Source organism: Hylobates moloch, unplaced genomic scaffold (assembly GCF_009828535.3).
Source record: "Hylobates moloch isolate HMO894 unplaced genomic scaffold, HMol_V3 SCAFFOLD_1, whole genome shotgun sequence".
Taxonomy (NCBI): Eukaryota; Metazoa; Chordata; class Mammalia; order Primates; family Hylobatidae; genus Hylobates; species Hylobates moloch.
This window is the reverse complement of record NW_026652276.1, coordinates 39,432,767-39,453,768: the sequence shown is the minus strand read 5'-3', so window position 1 is coordinate 39,453,768 and position 21,002 is coordinate 39,432,767. Positions and strand designations below refer to the sequence as shown.

General features: G+C 44.6%; 1 protein-coding gene across 2 annotated transcripts in view; it reads left to right on the top strand.

Moving 5' to 3' along the window:
• Positions 1–4,230: 4,230 nt before the first annotated feature.
• Positions 4,231–21,002, top strand: part of FAM117B (family with sequence similarity 117 member B) — a 138,330-nt gene continuing 121,558 nt past the window's right edge. The window contains exon 1 of one of the 2 annotated variants that reach the window (XM_032754914.2): positions 4,231–5,030. In XM_032754914.2, coding sequence (XP_032610805.1) covers positions 4,448–5,030 — 583 coding nt within the window. In that variant the 5' untranslated portion in view covers positions 4,231–4,447. The remainder of the gene's footprint in view (positions 5,031–21,002) is intronic. The other variant, XM_058439630.1, reaches the window with a different exon arrangement.

Sequence of the window (21,002 nt, the reverse complement as noted above, 5' to 3'; positions counted from 1 at the left end):
TAATTACCATTTTGATGGCTGTATAATGTTCCATTCAATGCCATTTTAGAGGTTTGTAAGTGGATACAGCTGATTCTAGAATAACTAAAGGAAGAAAAACCATTACAGGACAATAAACTTTTTCATAAAACCCATCTTCTTTTACCACGGCAGGATCATTGTAGAGTTAAGCAAGCACAGGAGCAAATGAGCCTATCAATAATTTTGTCTTTTGAAGTTCAGACAAACCAATTCCAACATGTTGCTTTTTGTCTACAATTTTATATAGTCACGTTTCAACCTCGGAGAGAAAATGGGAAAATTTGAATTACATCCTAAGAAGAGCAGGGTTAAACTAGAGGGAGATACGTTTATTTTGTTGATCCTTGAAATACAAGGACTCTCTTTGTAGATAAACCAGCAAACTAAAAACCAATACATCACCTTCATGCACAGTTTTCTTTGAATCTTCAACAATAGATAATGAAGTCAAGGGCAAGAGTAAATGATGCTTTTATTCATTGTCATTAAATCTTAAAAACAGACTGAAGAGCTCTAAGGTATTGAAGCAAGTTTTTCTTTTCTTTTTAGCATTCTTTAATAATTTAATACTTTTTAAAAAATTATTTTTTATTTTTTTGAAACAGTGTCTCACTCTGTCTCCCAAGCTGGAGTACAGTGGCATGATCTTGGCTCACTGCAACCTCTGCTTCCCGGGGTCAAGCGATCCTCCTACCTCAGCCTCCCAAATAGCTGGGACTACAGGCATGCACCAGCTAATTTTTGTAGATACAGGGTTTCACCTTGTTGGCCAGGCTGGTCTTGAACTCCTGGGCTCAATGATCCCCTGGCCTTGGCCTCCCAAGATGCTGGGATCACAGGCATGAGCCACAGTGCCCTGCCAAATTTCATGGTTTCAAAGCTTTGATTTACAAGTCATCACAAATATCCTTTAGTACAAAGGGTGCTGAAGTGGTTAATTATCTGCTTTAATTGAAGTGCTCTCATTTGTTTAAAGTCAAGCCCTACACTGATGAGTGAGGTAAGCTATCAAATAAGACGAAAACAAATTTTCTGGAACTGTAGGTTTGAGTTTCTGTAGGAAACATAACTAGAAGCAAAAGGCGAAATGGCTCCATCAGATCTCATGACTGAGCCAAGGACATTTTTTTAAGCTCTTTGATCTAGTGAAATCAGTTGATTTAATGAAATCTAATAAGATCTGCTGAAATCAGTTCTTCAGCTCAGGCAAGCTAAAAGCCTCTTGCCACCAACAAAGATGTCTCTAGTTTGGTGATATCCAAATCAATTGATCAGGAAACTAAGGACACTAGGGCTGCAGGACTTCCTTTGGATTAGTTCAGTAAATATGTATTGAGGTCCTACTTTGCACAAGACAAAATACCACATACGGCTTCCATGAGTTATTTATTTACTGAGACAGAGTCTCGCTCTGTCATCCAGGCTGCAGTGCAGTGGCGAGATCTCCGTTCACTGCAGCCTCCGACTTCCAGGTTTCAAGCTATTCTCTTGCCTCAGCCTCCTGAGTAGCTGGGATTATAGGCATGTGCCTCCATGCCTGGCTAATTTTGTATTTTTAGTAGAGACAGGGTTTTGCCATGTTGGCCAGGCTGGTCTCGAACACACCTGACCTCAAGTCATCTGCCTTGGCCTCCCAAAGTGCTGGGATTACATCCTTATTTAAAGGCATATCTTGTCTATCCATTGTTTTCAGACCAGACTTGGCTCTTTGCATGGATCCTGCTGGCAGTTTCCTGTATGTTCCTATCCAGTGAGAAGCTGTTTTTGGCCTCACACCAGGCTGTAGGGGCCAGATAGTGACGTCAGATCTATCCAGAGCACCAGCCAACTTAAGGCAGGTTCCTGGGCTAAGGGGCTGGGGCTTTCTCTGTGGAGGGGGAGAGAGGAGGAGAAAGGGGAATGGATGGTAAGGAGAGATGTGGGTCTCTGAATCATGTGGAGACTCTGGAAGTGCTGACCACCTTCTACACACCACATTCTCATATAATCCTTGGTTAATAATCATAACAACAGTATGAAGCACACGGTACTGTTTAACTGCATTTTACAGATAAGGAGACTGGCTAGTGACCCACCCAAGGTCACAGAGTAAGTGGCGGCCATGGGATTTGAATTTCCTCTCTAGGTCTTTTTTTTTTTTTAATATATTTTTTTAAGACAGAGTTTCGCTCTTGTTGCCCAGGCTGGAGTGCAATGGCGCGATCTCAGCTCCTTCCAACCTCCGCCTCCCGGGTTCAAGCGATTCTCCTGCCTCAGCCTCCCAAGTAGCCAAGATTACAGACATGCGCCACCACGCCTGGCTAATTTTGTATTTTTAGTAGAGACGGGGTTTCCTCCATGTTGGTCAAGCTGGTCTTGAACTCCCGACCTCAGGTGATCGTCCGCCTCAGCCTCTCAAAGTGCTGGGATTACAGGCATGAGCCATTGCACCCAGCCTCCTCTCTAGGTCTTTAAAAGCCTTCCACCTCACGCCTGTAATTCCAGCACTTTCAGAGGCCGAGGTGGGCAGATCATGAGGTCAAGAGATCAAGACCACCCTGGCCAACATGGTGAAACCGCGTCTCTACTAAAAATAGAAAAATTAGGGGGCGTGGAGGCATGCACCTGTAATCCCAGCTACTTGGGAGGCTGAGGCAGGAGAATTGCTTGAACGCGGGAGGCGGAGGTTGCAGCGAGCCGAGATCGAGCCAGTGCACTCCGCCACTGCACTCCAGCCTAGGTGACAGAGCGAGACTTCTTCTCAAAAAAAAAAAAAAAAAAAAGCCTCCACCACCGCGCACAGGGACCCAGCAGGATTTCAGGTCCAGAGTGAATCATACTATGCCCTCCACTCCCACATTTTTACACGACGAAATCTGTCTAGCATGTACAACTAATAAAAATAGTAGAGGGAAAAGAGGTCATGGATACGCAATTTATAGCCAGAGAGGTGGGAGTGTAGGTTTTGTGTCCACCATTTTTTCTTTTCTTTTTTTTTTTTTTTTTTGAGACGGAGTCTTGCTCTGTCCCCCAGGCTGGAGTGCAGTGGCGCGCTCTCGGCTCACTGCAAGCTCCGCCTCCCGGGTTCACGCCATTCTCCTGCCTCAGCCTCTCCCAGTAGCTGGGACTACAGGCGCCCGCCACCACGCCCGGCTAATTTTTTGTACTTTTGGTAGAGACGGGGTTTCACCGTGGTCTCGATCTCCTGACCTCATTATCCGCCCGCCTCGGCCTCCCAAAGTGCTGGGATTACAAGCGTGAGCCACCGCGCCCGGCCACATTTTTTATTTTCTTGATGAGGAGCCCTTTAGGTCATTTTAGAAATAGTGTCACTGCCTGCCTTCCCGAGTCTTTGCCACACCAAAGACTTGTTTCCTCCTCTGCTAGACAAAAATATGGATGGCTGTCCCAGTTCTATCTCAAACAATGATCGTGTAGAATCAAATAAGGCCCTCCGTAAATTATAGCACTTTACAAACTGGTAAGGTAGCAGCCATCCTTCCAAGGTATCAGAGAACAGCGAAGCAGCTGACTAAAATAGTCTTGATTACTTGAGATACAGGAGGGTAGGAATAACATGTGGTAACTGAACTCTACAGATACTATCTAAAATCGCATTCTAACAGGCAAGTTTAATCTTCCTGAGATTTGCCTCTTTGTAGAGCTCTAAAAAATAAAAGGAGAGGGGTGTAAAATGCCAGTAAGATTAGTTAAATTTCTTCTCCTTTTGAGCCCTGCCCATAGGTAGATGGAATTAGGGCAGAACAAAAACCTTAAGAATAAAAGTCCGAAAGAGATGCGCGTACAGGTGAATACAAGTGAATACTGGGATAAGGAAATGAGTTATGCGGAAAAGGCTTCAGACCATCCCTGGGAACTGCTCCGGGTCCGGACATTTCCTTTGGCAATCTTCCAGAGTCTGAGTCCCCAGGGCTCGCCCCGGCCGGAAGGGAAAGGCGCGCGTGGCTAGGCGCGCGCGTACACGGGCACTCACGTGTACACACACACGCGCACACACTACACATACACACAGGGCCCATTTCCTCCGCTCCCTCCCCGCGGGGGGCGGGTCTCTTTCTCTTTAAAGAGCAGACGGTCTCCGCGCACACCCAGGCTCTCAAGGCCTCGGGGGCCCGGGACCCGAGCTGCTCGTAGCCAATGGGAGCGGTGGAGCGGCTCGAGCGCGGCTGACGCTGCACCAATGGGCGGTCGTGGGGGGCGGGGGCAGCGGAGGAGACACTATTGTTGATGAGGAGCGGCGGCGGCGGCGGCTGCTGCTGCACCACCTCGTTGCTGCCTGCCCCGGCCCGGTCGCCCCCTGCACCCCGGAGTCCGGCTTCGTCACCCCGTCTCGGAGGGCCTGCCCTCCGGCCTCGAGAATCCTCCCCCTGCAGCCCAACAACAACAAAACCCCCCGTCTCGCCCAGTCACCGGGGAGGGGGGGACCATGTCCCAGCGGGTGAGGCGCAATGGGTCCCCCACGCCGGCCGGCTCCCTTGGGGGTGGTGCGGTCGCCACGGCCGGGGGACCCGGGAGCCGCTTGCAGCCCATGAGGGCGACGGTTCCGTTCCAGCTGAAGCAGCAGCAGCAGCAACATGGCAGCCCCACGCGGAGCGGCGGCGGCGGCAACAACAACGGTGGCTGCTGTGGTGGCGCCTCAGGCCCCGCAGGCGGCGGCGGCCCGCGCACCGCCTCGCGCAGCACCAGCCCCACGCGCGGCGGCGGGAACGCGGCCGCGCGCACCAGTCCCACGGTGGCCACGCAGACGGGCGCGTCCGCGACGTCCACGCGAGGCACCAGCCCCACGCGCGGCACCGCGCCTGGAGCTCGCGGGAGCCCCCCACGGCCGCCGCCGCCGCCGCCGTTGCTGGGCACCGTGTCGTCGCCCAGCTCGTCGCCCACCCACCTGTGGACCGGCGAGGTGAGCGCGGCCCCACCCCCAGCCCGCGTCCGGCATCGGAGGAGGTCTCCTGAGCAGAGCCGAAGCTCGCCGGAGAAGAGGAGCCCCAGCGCCCCGGTTTGCAAAGCAGGTAAGTGCTAGGGGTCGCGCAGCGAGGGGGAGGCGGCTGCGGGAAGGGGTCCCGGGCGCGCGGGTATTGCAGTCTCAGGCTGCAATCGCGCGGGGACTGCAGAGCTGCCGCGGAGCCCGGGTGGCTGGGGGCGGGGCTGGGGGCGGTGCCGGGCGGTGGGGACCCGGCAGTGCGGCCCCGCCTTTCCCGGGCCTACCCTGCGCCCCGCCCGCCCGCCCGCCTCATTCACCACTCTGCCCGCCCCGCGCGGCTCCCTGGCGGTGGAGGTGCAGCGGCTAAACCTTGGGCTTGAGCAGGTTTAATGATAAACCTGGCGTCCTGGCCTTACTCCTGGAGGAGTCGTTACTGCTTACCCTCCCTCGAGGGTGAGGCTAGGAGTGGTTTGTCACTTTGTTTTAGGGACAAGGTTAATGTTGGCATAGCCCATATCTGCTGCTGCTAAGTATTTCTGTTCACAAAACGGTTTCAGATCTGGGGTACTGAATGCATTAGCAGTGGCAGATTTGGATCACTGAACAGAGGAGGCTGAGAACCGTGTTTTAGCATTTCCCAAGACTTGGTAAATGGGTAGCAAGAAGTGAGAATTAAACAAGATTCCTTAGGAAGGTTTATGGGTTTTGTCTGAGGCTCTGGGTGTATTTCTGATTTTGTGTACTGACTCTGTGTTTTGAATGTAGAAAAACAGAATCCAGTGTTTGTCTCCATCTTGTTATTGTTTTAGGGAGCTAACATTCGTTGTTTTTCTGTTTACCTGGAAGCTTTCTTGGGGGAAGTCCTGAATGGAGCTGTTGGGTGCCAATGGAGTCATTCATAAAGAGTAACTCAAAAGAGAAATTCAAATTGTGGGAAGTGGAAAGGAATAAAATTTATAATCTTGTTGCCTTGAGGAAGGAAATGGGTGGTTTTTAGTTATGTATTCATTTTTGTCAACATACATCTTTGTCTTTCCCTGTCTGGGGAACTTCTGTTAGAATCTTCCAGGCAGAATGGTTGGGAATTTCAGGAAACAAATTCAGATGAAATAGTTTCCGAAATGGAAGGAATAGGATGACTCTTTCTATTTATTTTATGAAAGTTTTAGATAATACTTACTTAGAGAAAATTGCCCTGGAAAATGATGAATAGTGTTTTCTTTTTTTGAAAGAGTCTCTGTTGCTCAGGCTGGAGTGCAGTTACACGATCTCGGCTTATTGCAGCCTCCAACTCCCAGGTTCAAACGATTCTGCCTCAGTCTCCTGAGTAGCTGGGATTACAGGCGACCACCACCATGCCCGGCTAATTTTTGCATTTTTAGTAGAGACAGGGTTTCACCATGTTGGCCAGGCTGATCTCGAACTCCTGACCTCAGGTGAAACGCCTGCCTCGGCTTCCCAGAATGCTGGGATTACAGGTGTGCGCCACTGCGCCCGGCCCGAATAGTGTTTTCTAATTAGAACCAGAGCACTATTTTATTGATGTATTCATTTTTATTTATGTATTTATTTATTTTTTGAGATGGAGTCTTGCTCAGCTGCCCAGGCTGGAGTGCAGTTATGTGATCTCGGCTCACTGCAACGACGGTCTCCCGGGTTCAAGCGATTCTCCCATCTCAGCCTTCCGAGTAGCTGGGATTACAGGCACCCGCCATCATGCCCGGCTAATTTTTGTTATTTTGGTAGAGACTGGGTTTCACCATGTTTGCCAGGCTGGTTTGGAACTCCTGACCTTATGTGATCTGCCCGCCTTGGCCTCCCAAAGTGCTAGGATTGCCCGGCCCAGAGCACTATTTTAAACCTTTTGAGAATGCAGAATGCTTTTCTAAAACCGTGATTAAAGTACTAGACTTCCCCTCCCTGCTTCATAACCTCTGTCACCTACTGAACTCTTACTATTTGGCAGGTGGTTTTTATGCAAAATCTCATTTAATCCTCACTATAGCTTTTTTTAATTTATTTTTTATTTTTGAGACGGAGTCTCGCTCTGTCACCCAGACTGGAGTGCAGTGGCGCGATCTCGGCTCACTGCAAGCTCCGCCTCCCGGGTTCACGCCATTCTCCTGCCTCAGCCTTTCCGAGTAGCTGGGACTACAGGCGCCCGCCACCACGCCCGGCTAATTTTTTTGTATTTTTAGTAGAGACGGGGTTTCACCACGTTGGCCAGGCTGGTCTCGAACTCCTGACCTTGTGATCCGCCCGCCTCGGCCTCCCAAAGTGCTGGGATTACAAGCGTGAGCCACCGCGCCCGGCTCACTATAGCTTTTAGAGAGGTTAAGTAACAAGTGGCAGAGTTGGTATTTATTTGAACTTTGGTCAGTTGTACTCCAAAGACCATGTCTTTATATTATATCAAGGAAGTGACATCATGATGTGTAAGATAGAACGTGGGAAATATATAGCATACCAAAATTACATGTACTTAGTTAAGTAACTTTTTTTTTTTGAGACTGAGTCTCATTCTGTCACCCAGGCTGGAGTGCAGTGGCGCAATCTTGGCTCACCGAAATTTCTGCCTCCCAGGTTCAAGCCATGCTCCTGCCTCAGCCTCCCAAGTAGCTGGGATTACAGGCATATGCTACCTCGCCCGGCTAATTTTATGTTTTTAGTAGATACAGGGTTTCTCCACATTGGTCAGGCTGGTCAGAAGCTCCCGACCTCAGGTGACCTGCCGACCTCGGCCTCCCCAAAGTGCTGGGATTACAGGCGTGAGCCACCGCGCCCAGCCACTAGTTAAGTAACTCTTACAGATAGGAACAAAACTGCTTCAGTCCTTCAGCCTTCTGGAGCCAGCATAGTGCATCAGGTGGAGGGGAAGGAGCTGGCTTCAGTGGGCAGTAGAGGTGGCAGAAGGAGGCACAGCCTGTAGTCTGATAGCAGAATATGGCTCTCTTAACAACCGTTTGACACTCAGAGAAACACCCTGAGGAGAGCTGGGTTGAATTAAGTATTGGCAAGGTGTGGAGGAAGGTGCTCTTTTCCTCTGATCTCTAGGAGGGAGGGCCCTATTTCCTGGGATGTCAGTCTACTCCCGTGTCCTCTCTTCATGTTTTTGAACGCTCCCCTTCCCTAGATCATCCCATAGAGTATTTGCTGTAAAATTATCCCCATTTGCTCCACCACCAAAATAAATAAATAAATCCAGAAAAATAAAAACTCTTATTTCTCAAAGTGTAGTCTGTGGTTCATCTGTATCAGAATTAAGGTGTGTGGTATAATAAAAAATAACTTGGCCAGGCGCGGTGGCTCACACCTGTAATCCCAGCACTTTGGGAGGCTGAGGCGGTGGATCACCGGAGGTCAGGTTTAATACCTGTGTTCCGCCAACTAGAAAAATAAAAACTCTTATTTTTCTAGTGCAGCACTTTCACCTAGGTGTGAGAAATATTGTCTGTTATTAAGTCATACTCTAGTGTGAATGTCTCATAGTTTCCTTCCCAGGAATTGTTGTTTCACTCTAGTAAATATCCATGCAGAGTAGAACAAACTGTTTTCAGATTTCAGGTGTTCATAACACACACAAAACTATGATGAAATCATTTGCTGTTTTTATATGACTAAATCTGGAAGGAAAGTCTTTGTAAACTTCAGAGTCCCTTTTTCCCTAAGTTGAAGGTATCAAGATCCCTATCCAGTTGCTTTATTCTTCTGGGGTTAGAGCTAATTGGCTGATGTAGAACTTCCTACTCTTGACTACTATAAAGTAATCCAAGCACCCATCCCTGACAGATATTTTAAACTTCCCACCTTCAGTGACTGTCATCTCCATAGCAAAGCCGTTTGTCATTAGGAACTGAGGTATGTTTAGAAAAGGTACCTAGGCAACAGTGTTAACCAGAAAGTTTATTTTTGTGCCTTCTCTCCTTTTACCCAACTTCATTTTATTTATTAAAATGTCAAATAGATTACAGATGGAGAGATGGTATAACATAGAGGTGAGGAGGATATACTTTGGGTAGACAGTTTGAGTTTAATACCTGTGTTCTGCCAACTAGAAGCCATGTGACATGGAAAGTTATCTTTCTCATCTGTGAAATGGGTGGTGAAATCTACCTCATATGATAGTAGAGATTAAATATGGGAAAACTGAAAAAACAGCACAGTACCTCAGTATAAAAGTTAGCTGTTGTGTATCATATTAGTTTTGCTTCTAGTTTTAGTGTATTTAACATAAATTACCAGTGTAGGTTCAGTTTTCATGGTTGTATGAAGTTTCAAATTGGTGATAACATTGCCTGTGAACATCCAGAATGGTGTTTCTCAAAGTGTAGTCTGTGGTTCAGAATTACTTAGGGTGTGTGGTATAATAAAAAAAATTTGGCCAGGCTCGGTGGCTTATACCTGTAATCCTAGCATTTTGGGAGGCCAAGGTGGGTGGATGACCTGAGGTCAGGAGTTCGAGACTAGCCTGCTCAACGTGGCAAAACCCCGTCTCTACTAAAAATACAAAAAATTAGACAGGCGTGGTGGCAGGCGCTTATAATCCCAGCTACTGGGGAGGCAGAGGCAGGAGAATCACTTGAACCTAGGAGGCAGAGGTTGCAGTGAGCCGAGATCGTGCCACTGCACTCCAGTCTGGGCAACAAGAGCAAAACTCCATCACAACAACAACCACCACCACCACAAAATATATATATAGCAAGTCGTGTTCTTGCTAGTTTTCCCCTTCCTTTGGATGTATTAAGTTGTGTATAAATTTGGTTGTTTATTGGAGTTGGGGAGTGCCAAGGGCAGCAAAAAGTGATAACTTCTTTGGACTAATAGTCAGAATCAAGAAGCAAGATACCAGAACTTCATATTTGTGTCATCTTTGATGTCTACTTTCTAGTACCTTATGAAATACATCTCTAAGAATTTAGTGTTTCTCTAACATTTGGAGGATTGCTGCTAACGTTACACATTCAAGGGAATTCTTTTTTTTTTTTTTTTTTGGAGACCGGGTCTCTGTCACCCAGGCTGTAGTGCGGTGGCACGATCTCGGCTCACTGCAACCTCTGCCTGCCGGGTTCAGGTGATTCTCCCACCTTAGCTTCCCGAGTAGCTGGGACTACGGGTACATGCCACCATGCCCGGCTAATTTTCTGTATTTTGGGTAGAGACTGGGTTTCACCATGTTGCCCAGGGTGCTCTCCAACTCCTGAGCTCAAGCTATCTGCCTGCCTCAGCCCCCCAAAGTACTGGGATTAGAGGCACGAGTCACCCACACCCGGCTAAAAATTCTTTTGGTTTTTGATGTATATATTTTGCAATGAAGATGAGGCAAAGTAGAAACTATTAGTTTTATGTCTTGGCTAGTAGAATTTACATTTAATTAAATTCTGTAGGCTTTGATTGAACTACTCTGTGTTATTAACAGTGTAATACAAAGATATAAAAGACACAAGGAATTCCAGAGACTCACAAACTAGCCATGTAAGACAGATACATAAGCATATAATGTGATGAGTTCTCTGGCTTAGAGAGTGGATAATTCCACAGGGGATGGGTATAGAAGTTCCCTCAGAGGAGATGAATTTTGAATTGGATTAGAAAGGGAAGAACAGAACTTTGCAGTTGGATCTTAGAGGTGTGAAAATAAGCCTATCATATTCAGTTATTTGTGGCTTGAAATGTAGGGTAATAGGGTGTTGGGATGGGGAGAGCAGAAATAGTAGAAAAAGAAAGGAGAGACATAAGTTTTCAGAATGGCTTTGAATAGAATTATACATTAGAAAGTATTCCATGGTTAATAGTATGTACTCTGGAGCCAGACTGTCAGGGTTCAGATCCTGGAGTTGCCATTTGCTTGCTAGCAGTTTAACTTTAGGCAAGTTCACTTACTTGTAAAAAGGGGATGCTAATGGTACTTGTTGTAGATAATTGTTTCAAGGAATAAAATCCTCGTAATCTGTGTGTGGGGTATAGAAATCTCAATATTAGATATTTTCTTTCTTTTTTTTTTTTTTTTGAGATGGAGTTTCACTCTTGTTGCCCAGACTGGAGTGCAATGGCAGATCTTGGCTCATTGTAACCTCTGCCTCCTGGGTTCAAGCGATTCTCCTGCCTTAGCCTCCCGAGTAGCTGGGGTTACAGGCGCCTGCCACCACGCCCAGCTAACTTTTGTATTTTTAGTAGAGACGGGGTTTCACTATGTTGGCCAGGCTGGTCTCGAACTCCTGACCTCAGGTGATCCATCCGCCTCAGCCTCCCAAAGTGCTGGGATTACAGGCGTGAGCCACTGCACCTGGCAGATATTTTCTTTTTTTTCTTTTTTTGTTGGAGTCTCACTCTGTCGCCCAGGCTGGAGTGCAGTGGTGTGATCTTGGCTTACTGCAACCTCCGCCTCCCAGGTTCAAGCCATTCTCCTGCCTCAGCCTCCTGAGTAGCTGGACTACAGCCGTGTGCCACCACGCGTGGCTAATTTTTTTTTTTTTTTTAGTACAGACAGGGTTTCACCATATTGGACAGGCTGTTCCTGAACTCCTGACCTTGTGATCTATCCACCTCGGCCTCCCAAAGTGCTGGGATTACAAGCGTGAGCCACCACGCCCGGCCAGATATTTTCACATCATTGTCTTCCTTCTCATCCAAGGCTTTAGGCACTCACAGTTATTATTACTAGTAATTATATTCTTAGAATAAATAGAATATATATATATATAATAAGATGAGTAGAGTGTGACTTGAGATAGGAGAAACTCACAAAGGCATTGATCACCTGAATTTCGGTGGAATGGCAATGGGAATGGCAAGAGTAAAAAAGATTGAAAAGACTGATTTGGCAAACTGTTGGATGTAGGGATTGAGAAAGGGGGAGTTGAGGGTGATAGTTTGGATGGTGGTTCTAATTGTTAACAGTGAGGAGAACAGATTTGGGAAAAGAAAATGAACTCAGTTGTGGATGTATTTGGTTTGTGCTCTCAGGAACTTCAGATAAGTTTCTAGACTGTGGCAAATAACATTTTAAAACTCAGGGATACACTTTGAACTTGGGGGTAAAAATTAGGACTCAGGCCGGGTGCGGTGGCTCACGCTTGTAATCCCAGCACTTTGGGAGGCCGAGGCGGGCAGATCACGAGGTCAGGAGATCGAGACCACAGTGAAACCCCGTCTCTAATAAAAATACAAAAAAATTAGCCGGGCGTGGTGGCGGGCACCTGTAGTCCCAGCTACTCAGAGAGGCTGAGGCAGGAGAATGGCGTAAACCCGGGAGGCGGAGCTTGCAGTGAGCCGAGATCGCGCCCCTGCACTCCAGCCTGGGCGACAGAGCGAAAAAAGAAAAAAGGGGATGACGTTTGGTATGTGGAATATTTGTGATTTTGATTAGAATCACACAAACTATATTCACCATTTGGCATTACAGGCATGAGCCACCGTGCCTGGCCTACACATTTCTAAATAATATGCTATACTACTGCTTCAGGAGTTTTTTTTTTTTTTTTTTTTTTCAGTTTTATGTATTACGTAGTGACTTGCTACTACGGAAAATGTACACTTAATTCTCTAATCACCATGCTACCGAATCCTTCCGTTGTAGGTGTAGCATCTTTTGGTTAAATCAGTATTAATGTTATTATGACCATGTAAATATTGATTACAGTAGAGCCTTGTGGTATACTACAGTTATATTTTCTTTTTAAATAACTTTTTATGGTCCTTGAGGTTAAAATTGTTTTTTATATTGATTGCTTCGTTTTCTATGTACCTATCACAAATTTATCCCTAAGAAAGTTTTGATAATGGAAACTTTCCTGTAAATAATTAAAAACATAGCAGACAGTTACTTTTGTTTATTTTCCTTGGAGATGTGTCTTTTGGAGTCCCTCATCCTCCTATTCCAAATTAGCTCATTGATCTCTACATCTGTGGCACAGCTATTAGAACTGGGAACTTCCCTGGGAATTTTCTTCACTTCTCTCCTGTTTTGGATGCTCTAATTTCTGGTTGTTGTTTTGCTGGAGTGCGTTTTCCAATAGTTTTTTGAGAGGGGATACGTGAGAGGTATATGTTATACCCAGACCTTGAATATCTTCAGTGATGTCTTTATACTTGCCGGTTTGCCTGGGTATAGAATTAGAATTGTAGGTTGGAAATAATTTTTCCACTGAATATTGAAAGCACTTCATCTTCTGGCTTTTGGAATTGCCGTTGAGAATTTGGATGCCATTCTGATTCTTAATCCTTTGTTGGTGATGGTGTGTGTCCTCTATGGAAGGGTTACCACCATTCTGAAATGAGGATCGCCTTGTTGTGAGGTGTTTCATTGTTTGTTTTCTGTTCACTGTGCTGGTTACTCTGTGGGCTTTTTCAATCTAGAGACTATTTCTGGGAATTTTTTTTTATTATTTCTCCTTTCAGTTATCTTTGTTTTCTGTTTTTGGAACCTGTGTTATCTAGTTGTGGTATATCTTGGAGCACATCTGTAATTTAACAATTTCTGTCCTAGTTTCCATATCTTTATCCGTTTGCTTTTCTTCTTTATTATTTTTTAAAATTTCAAAATGTATTTTCTTTTAAAAAATAGAGACTGAGTCTCGCTATATTGCCCAGGCTGGTCTCGAACTCCTGGCCTTAAGTGATGCTTTTGCCTTGGCCTCCCAAAGTGCTGGGATTACTCACGCCTGGCCTGTTTTTATTTCTATTAGATTTATTTATTTGAGACGGAGTCTCGCTGTGTCGCCCAGGCTAGAGTGCAGTGGAGAGATCTCGGCTCACTGCAGCCTCCGCCTCCCGGGTTCAAGCAGTTCTCCTGCCTCAGCCTCCCGAGTAGCTGGGACTATAGGCACGCGCCACCACGCCCAGCTAAATTTTTTGTATTTTTAGTAGAGACGGGGTTTTACCAAATTGGCCAGGCTGGTCTCGAACTCCTGACCTCAGCTGATCCACCTGCCTTGGCCTCCCAAAATGCTGGGATTACAGGAGTGAGCCACTGCGCCCGGCTTATCAGATTTATTTTTATCTTGTGTTCCTTTTATTGATTTTTACATTTTGGCCATTGTATTTCAATTCTTCAAGAGCACTTGCCTTGCTGTTTGTTCTTTGTCCTGTTAATGCCTTTCTAAAAGTTTTTTTTTTTTTTTTGAGATGGAGTCTTGCTCTGTTGCCCAGGCTGGAGTGCAGTGGTACTATCTTGGCTCACTTCAACCTTGGCCTCCCGGGTTCAAGCAATTCTCCCACCTCAGTCTCCTGAGTAGCTGGGACTACAGGGGCACACCACTACACCTGGCTAATTTTGGGGGGGTTTCACCATGTTGGCCAGGCTGGTCTTGAACTCCTGACCTCAAGTGATCCGCCTGTCTCCACCAACCAGAGTGCCGCTTGGCCTGGCCAGTTTCTATTAATATTTAAGTGAGACACTAAATGCTGCTGAAATGTTTTCTGTGTTTAGATGAGGCTGCTAGTCTGGAGCATGTTACTCTAGAAAGAAGATGCAGGGACTCCCAAAAGTAGGTTTTTTTTCTTCTCTTGGGCCAGTTTCCCCAGGGAAGAGACCTCAGTATCATGCCTAAGGATATGTGTGGTGTCCTTAAGTCCAGAGCCTGTCTCGTTAATGTCTATAGCGCAGATTTTCCCAATCTTTTTGTTCTGGAGACCCCTTGGCATAATTTCCGTTTCTCAGGGAACCCAGGCATTTGTGACCAGGAAGTTGAGATATATTGCTCTAGTAATAATTTATGCTCTTTTGAGTACGACTGATTTCTCTAGGAATCTGTTTATTTGACCATCTTATTAGCCTGTTCATTTTGTATGGTTTTCCTCTCTCCCCTAAGGATATCATCATTATTGCAAGTGAGTAGTGAAGTAAAGGAAACTTTAATTTTTCCTTCTAAAGAAATTCCTATATTTTTTTTTACCTTAAGTGATAACAATAGTTTTATCCCCAGTTTTTAGTATACAAGATGCTAATGAGATATTATGTGATCTAGGGTATGTATAAGACAAACCCCCAGCCACCTTTTAAGACTAAACATGACGTTTTAACTAACTTTTTTTGGGGGAAAATGTGCAGTTAAGCTTAGCTTACCTTTCTTGAAATTAATCTCTTCCCTTTTCTTAGATGTTTAAAAACTTATAAGGCAACCACAATGTTTTGATTAAATAATTTGTATAAGACAAAATGGGATTTTTCTAAAGGTGTATTTAATTTAAATGAACTTAGGAAAGTTATTTTTTACAATAGGAAAATTTATAATGTTTATAGTAAAGCTACTAAAACCATAAAGCAAGGCACTATGAAAAAAATATAGCTTAACACAATTTTATATGACAGCTTCAAAAATTTCTTTTTCTGTAACATGATCTGTGTCAAATATAGGTCTAGCAGAATTATTAATGTGTGGCGATTTCTTGGTCTCTATTCTAGACCTGTACATAAAAAGTGATATTTTCAAAATTGAAAAAAAAATTTATTTATTTCAACAAAACATGTATATATATATATTTTTTTTCTGTACGAATACTCAGTTCTGGGTTGAGCTTGAAATGAGCACACCCAGATTTCATATTCAACTGAAATGAAACTTTTTTCCTTGATCTTGATGCTTGTTAAACAAGAAAAAGCTTGTTGATGCATATGAGAATTTGAAAACTACAGCAAAATATTCATCACTTACATGTGAATGACAAGACTTTATTCTTTCCATGGAAATCTAGAACTTAGTTTGGGGCAGATGAGGAAATCTTAGGTGGAGCATAGGATCAGGCTGCAGCTAAGTTATCACCTAACATCTGCTTCCAAAACAATTTGGTTGAAAACTTCTTTTTGCTCTTGCCTCTTTTCCTGTGTATTGTTCTAGTGAGTTTATGTATTTGTATTCTCTTAGTATTATTTAATAGGAAGTATCTGACATTTTTTTGATTGAGGCTGGCATGTAGCAGTTGAGATGAAATTAGTGCTAGTTTAACCCAAAAGAAATTTACTGACGTTTTTCTTCTTCTTCATGAGCTAGTATAGGCTGCTATTTGAAGTCTTTGCCCTCAAGGAACTAACTCTGTAATTGTATGGTTTAATTTACCTACCAGAATGTCTCTCTCTTTCCTCTCCTCTCTCCCCTACCCCATTCTTTCTTTGCAGGCAATAATGTGCACATGATAAAAATTATAAATGGTAAGGAGAATACAGTCAGCGGTTTTCTTGCTGTTTGTCTCGGTTCATTCTTCTCAAGAGAAATCCAGTTGTTTCTTTGTATAATTCCAGAGCTATTCTATGTATATTCAAATATATGTATATGTCAGCCGGGCTCAGTGGCTCATGCCTGTAATCCTAGCACTTTGGGAGGCCGAGATGGGTGGATTGCCTGAGGTCAGAAGTTCGAGACCAGCCTGGGCAATATGGTGAAACCCCGTCTCTACTAAAATACAGAAAAAAATTAGCCGAGTATAGCAGTGTGTGCCTGTAGTCGCAACTACTTGGGAGGCTGAGGCAGGAGAATTGCTTGAACCTGGGAGGCGGAGGTTGCAGTGAGCCAGGATTGTGCCACTGCACTCCAGCCTGGGTGACAGAGCGAGACTCTGTCCCCACCCCCCCCAAAAAAAAAATATATATATATATATGTATGTATGTATGTATGTGTGTGTGCGTGTATGTCGTTGTGCACATGGGTTTATAGTGGACCATGCATTATTTCATCAGGCTTTTATTTATAAACATTTAGATCATTTCTAGCCTTTTGCTGTTAAATGATGCTAGGTTGAATATTCTTGTATATACTTCCTTGTGTACTTATATATGAATTTATCTGTAGGACAAATTCTTTTTTTATTATTATTTTTATTTTTTTTGAGATGAAATCTTGCTCTGTTGCCCAGGCTAGAGTGCAGTGGGGTGGTCTTGGCTCACTGCAACCTCCGACTCCTGGGTTCAGGCGATTCTCCTGCCTCAGCCTCCTGAGTAGCTGGGACTACAGGCGCACACCTGGCTAATTTTTGTATTTTTAGTAGAGATGGGGTTTCACCATGTTGACCAGGCTGGTCTCGAACTCCTGACCTCGGGCGTTCTGCCCACCTCAGCCTCCCAAAGTGCTGGGATTATAGGCATGAGTCACCATGCCTGGCCGACAAATTCTTAGAAATAGAATTTCTTGGGTCTGAAGGGTGTGCATTTTTCTTTGTGTTGTCAGATATATTTTGGGAATTGATATCAGTTCATATCTGAATTTCATGAACATTTTTTCCCCATCCTTGTTTGGATTATGTTTTATCATTTCATCTTTCTGTTATATTTTGGAGTCCCTGCCCTCAAGGAGTAAACTCTTAATTGTACAGTTTAATCTACCTACCAGAATGTCTCCTTCCCTCTCTCTTTTCTGTCTTCCCTATCTTCACTATTGTTGCTTCTTTTTACTGTGTTCTAAAGTGGTTGTGCTAGAGCACTGCTGTCTAGTAGAACTTTGTGAATGATGGTGTGTTGTCTAATATTTAATATGGTAGAACCTTATATATAATTCTGTTTCCTCCCACCCATCCTTTGTGATATAATTGTCAAATACTTTGTTATTCATCAAATATTTTCTCTCTGTTATAAACTTTGTAATGCCTTGTTATTTATTTATTTATTTTTATTTTTTATTTTTTGAGATAGAGTCTTGTTCTGTCTCCGAGGCTGGAGTGCAATGGCATGATCTTGGCACACTGCAACTCCCGGGTTTGAGTGATTCTCCTGTCTCAGCCTCTCGAGTAGCTGGGATTACAGGCATGCGCCACCACACCGGGCTAATTTTTGTGTTTTTAGTAGAGACGGGGTTTCATTATGTTGGCCAGGCTGGTCTCGAACTCCTGACCTCAAGCGATCTGCCCACCTCGGCCTCCCAGAGTGCTGGGATTTACAGGTGTGAACCACCGTGCTCGGCTTATTTATTTATTTATTTATTTATTTGTTTATTTTTTGAGATGGAGTTTTGCTCTTGTTGCCCAGGCTGGAGTGCAGTGGTGCGATCTCAGCTCACTGGAACCTTTGCCTTCTGGGTTCAAGTGATTCTCCCGCCTTTAGCCTCCGGGTTACAGATGCCTACCACCACACTTGGTTAATTTTTTTTTTTTTTTTTTTTTTGGATTTTTAGCAGACACTGGGTTTCATCTTGTTGGCCAGTGTTTTAGAGCAATTAAAAATAGGAAGAAAGTCTTTTATATTTATCCTAATTTCTACTATTTTCAGCAGCCTCAATTTCTTTGTTTGAAAATAGGGTGGTTCTAGTTAGTGTGAATGAAAAAGGGTTTATTTGAGAAGTGAAGAATTGATAGGATTTGTTAACTGATTAGATTTGGTAGATGAAAGAGTGTAATGATGGCTGGGATTTGGAACCTACTTGGGTGGTTGGGTTAATAATGTTGCCAGTATTAACTTGTTTCATAAATGCTGTTACATTTTCTGTATTCGTACAGAGTAGGCCATGGACTTTTGGAGCATAATGCACTAAAATTTTTAACATTTAAAAGTAATAAAAATATGGAAAATTTGGACGATAAAGGAAAAGGCTCATGTATTAGGGTTCTCTAGAGGAACTGAACTAATAGGATAGATGTATATATAAAGGGGAGTTTATTAAGGATTATTGACTCACGTGATCACAAGGTAAAGTCCCACAATAGGCTGTCTGCAATCTGGGGAGCAAGGAAGCCAGTCCGAGTCCCCAAACCTCAAAAGTAGGGGAGCCGACAGTGCAGCCTTCAGTCTGTGGCAAAGGCCTAAGAGCACCTGGCAAAACACTGGTGTAAATCCAAGAGTCCAAAAGCTGAAGAAACTGGAGTGTGATGTTTAAGGGGAGAAAGATGAAGGCCGGAAGACTCAGCAAGTCCGCTCTTCCAAGATCTTCTCCTGCCTGCTTTATTCTAGGCTCACTGGCAGCTGATTAGATGGTGCCCACCCTGATTGAGGGTAGGTCTGCCTCTCCCAGTCCTCTGACTCAAATATTAATCTCCTTTGGCAACACCCTCACAAACAAACCCGGGAACAATACTTTGCATCCTTCAATACAGTCAAGTTGACACTCAATAATAACCATCACAGCTCATGATTATTTTTGGATGTTCCCTTCTAATTTACCATTCTTTTTTTCTTTTTTTTTTTTAAGACAGAATCATGCTCAGTTTCCCAGGCTGGAGTGCAGTGGTGCCATCTCAGCTCACTGTAACCTCCGCCTCCCGGTTCAAGCAATTCTGGTGCCTCAGCCTCTAGAGTAGATGGGATTACAGGCACCTGCCATCACGCCCAGCTAATTTTTGTATTTTTAGTGGAGATGGGGTTTCACCACGTTGGCCAGGCTGGTCTTGAGCTCCTGATCGCAGGTGATCTGCCCATCTCAGCCTCCCATAGTGCTGGATCACGGGTGTGAGCCACTGCTCCGGGCCCTTAATTTACCATTCTTTTTTTTTTTTTTTTTGAGATGGAGTTTCATTCTTGTTCCCCAGGTTGGAGTGCAATGGCACTATCTTGGCTCACTGCAACTTCCACCTCCTGGGTTCAAGCGATTCTCCTGCCTTGGCCTCCTGAGTAGCTGGGATTATAGTCGCCCACCACCACGCCCGGTTAATTTTTTGTATTTTTAGTAGAGATGGGGTTTCACCATGTTGGCCAGGCTGGTCTCAAACTCCTGACCTCAGGTGTTCCACCTGCCTGGGCCTCCCAAAGTGCTGGGATTACAGGCGTGAGCCACCGCGCCCAGCCAAAAGTTTGTAATTGTTATTTTACATGATGTTCTACTGGGATATAATGGGCTATATTTAGTAGTGTCTGGGAAAACCATTCAATTATATTTTCCCATTGTGCATGTATGTTGGTATTTCTAAAGATAAAGACAAGTTTGGGAGGCCGAGGCGGGCGGATCACCTGAAGTCAGGAGTTCGAGACCAGCCTGACCACCATGGAAAAACCCTGTCTCTACTACAAATACAAAATTAGCCAGGCGTGGTGATGCATGCCTGTAATCCCAGCTACTTGGGAGGCTGAGGGAAGAGAATTGCTTGAATCTGGGAGGTGGGGTTTGCAGTGAGCCGAGATGGTGCCTTTGCACTCCAGCCTGGGCAACAAAAGTGAAACTCTATCTGAAAAAAAAAAAAAAGATAAGAACAAGGGATGTCTGTTTATATTATTTTATTTTTTTTAAAGACAAGGTCTTGCTCTGTTTCCCAGGCTGTAGTGTAGTGACATGATCTTGGCTCGCTGCAGCCTCGACCTCCCTGGCTTAAGTGATCTTCCCACCTCAGCCTCCTGAGTAGCTGGGACCACAGGTGCATGCCACCTTGCCAGGCTAATTTCTTTATTTTTTTTGTAGAGATGGGGTCTCACTATGTTGCCCAGGCTGGCCTCAAACTCATGGCTTCAGACAATCCTGTTTGGCCTTCCAGTATTAGGATTACAGGTGCAAGCCACCCTGCCTGGCCTGTTTATATTATTTTAGAACCCATGCTCACTCTGTGCAGAGCAGGATGTTGAGAACACATCCTTGTCTTTAGAATTTAAGAAAGAGGTAATTCAGATTTTTGCAGTATTCAGGGGTTAACAATACAAAGAAGAAAATATGTAGTATTACCGAAAAGAGTAGTACTTCATGACAAAAGCCTGATATGGCCATATGTGGCTCTATCTTGAGTCAGAGTGCTTTATGTGGAGTCAGGAATTGCTGGGTGATTTGTAGAGTAGAGATCTTTCACTTCTATAGAAAGCAGATGCCATTAATGCTATCCCTAAGAATTCTTGGAAGGTCTACTCCTGGAAATTAATTTAATGTCATGGGAATGCTCCTGTTCTACTTCAGAGACGTTATATCTCAATTGTATAAGGAAGATTGAGGACCCACACCTTTGGACATTCTCTCTAGCAGTTAAACTTTTTTACCCCTAAATCTCAGTAACCTGCAGTCCAGAAAGGGAGAACTTGCAAGATTTAAGTGAGACTCAATACAAATCTTGTCAAATGAATAAATGGCTTCCTGTTAAAAAATAAAAAAACAAAACAGGCTGGGCATGGTGGCGCATGCCTGTAATCGCAGCACTTTGGGAGGACGAGACTGGAAGATCACTTGAG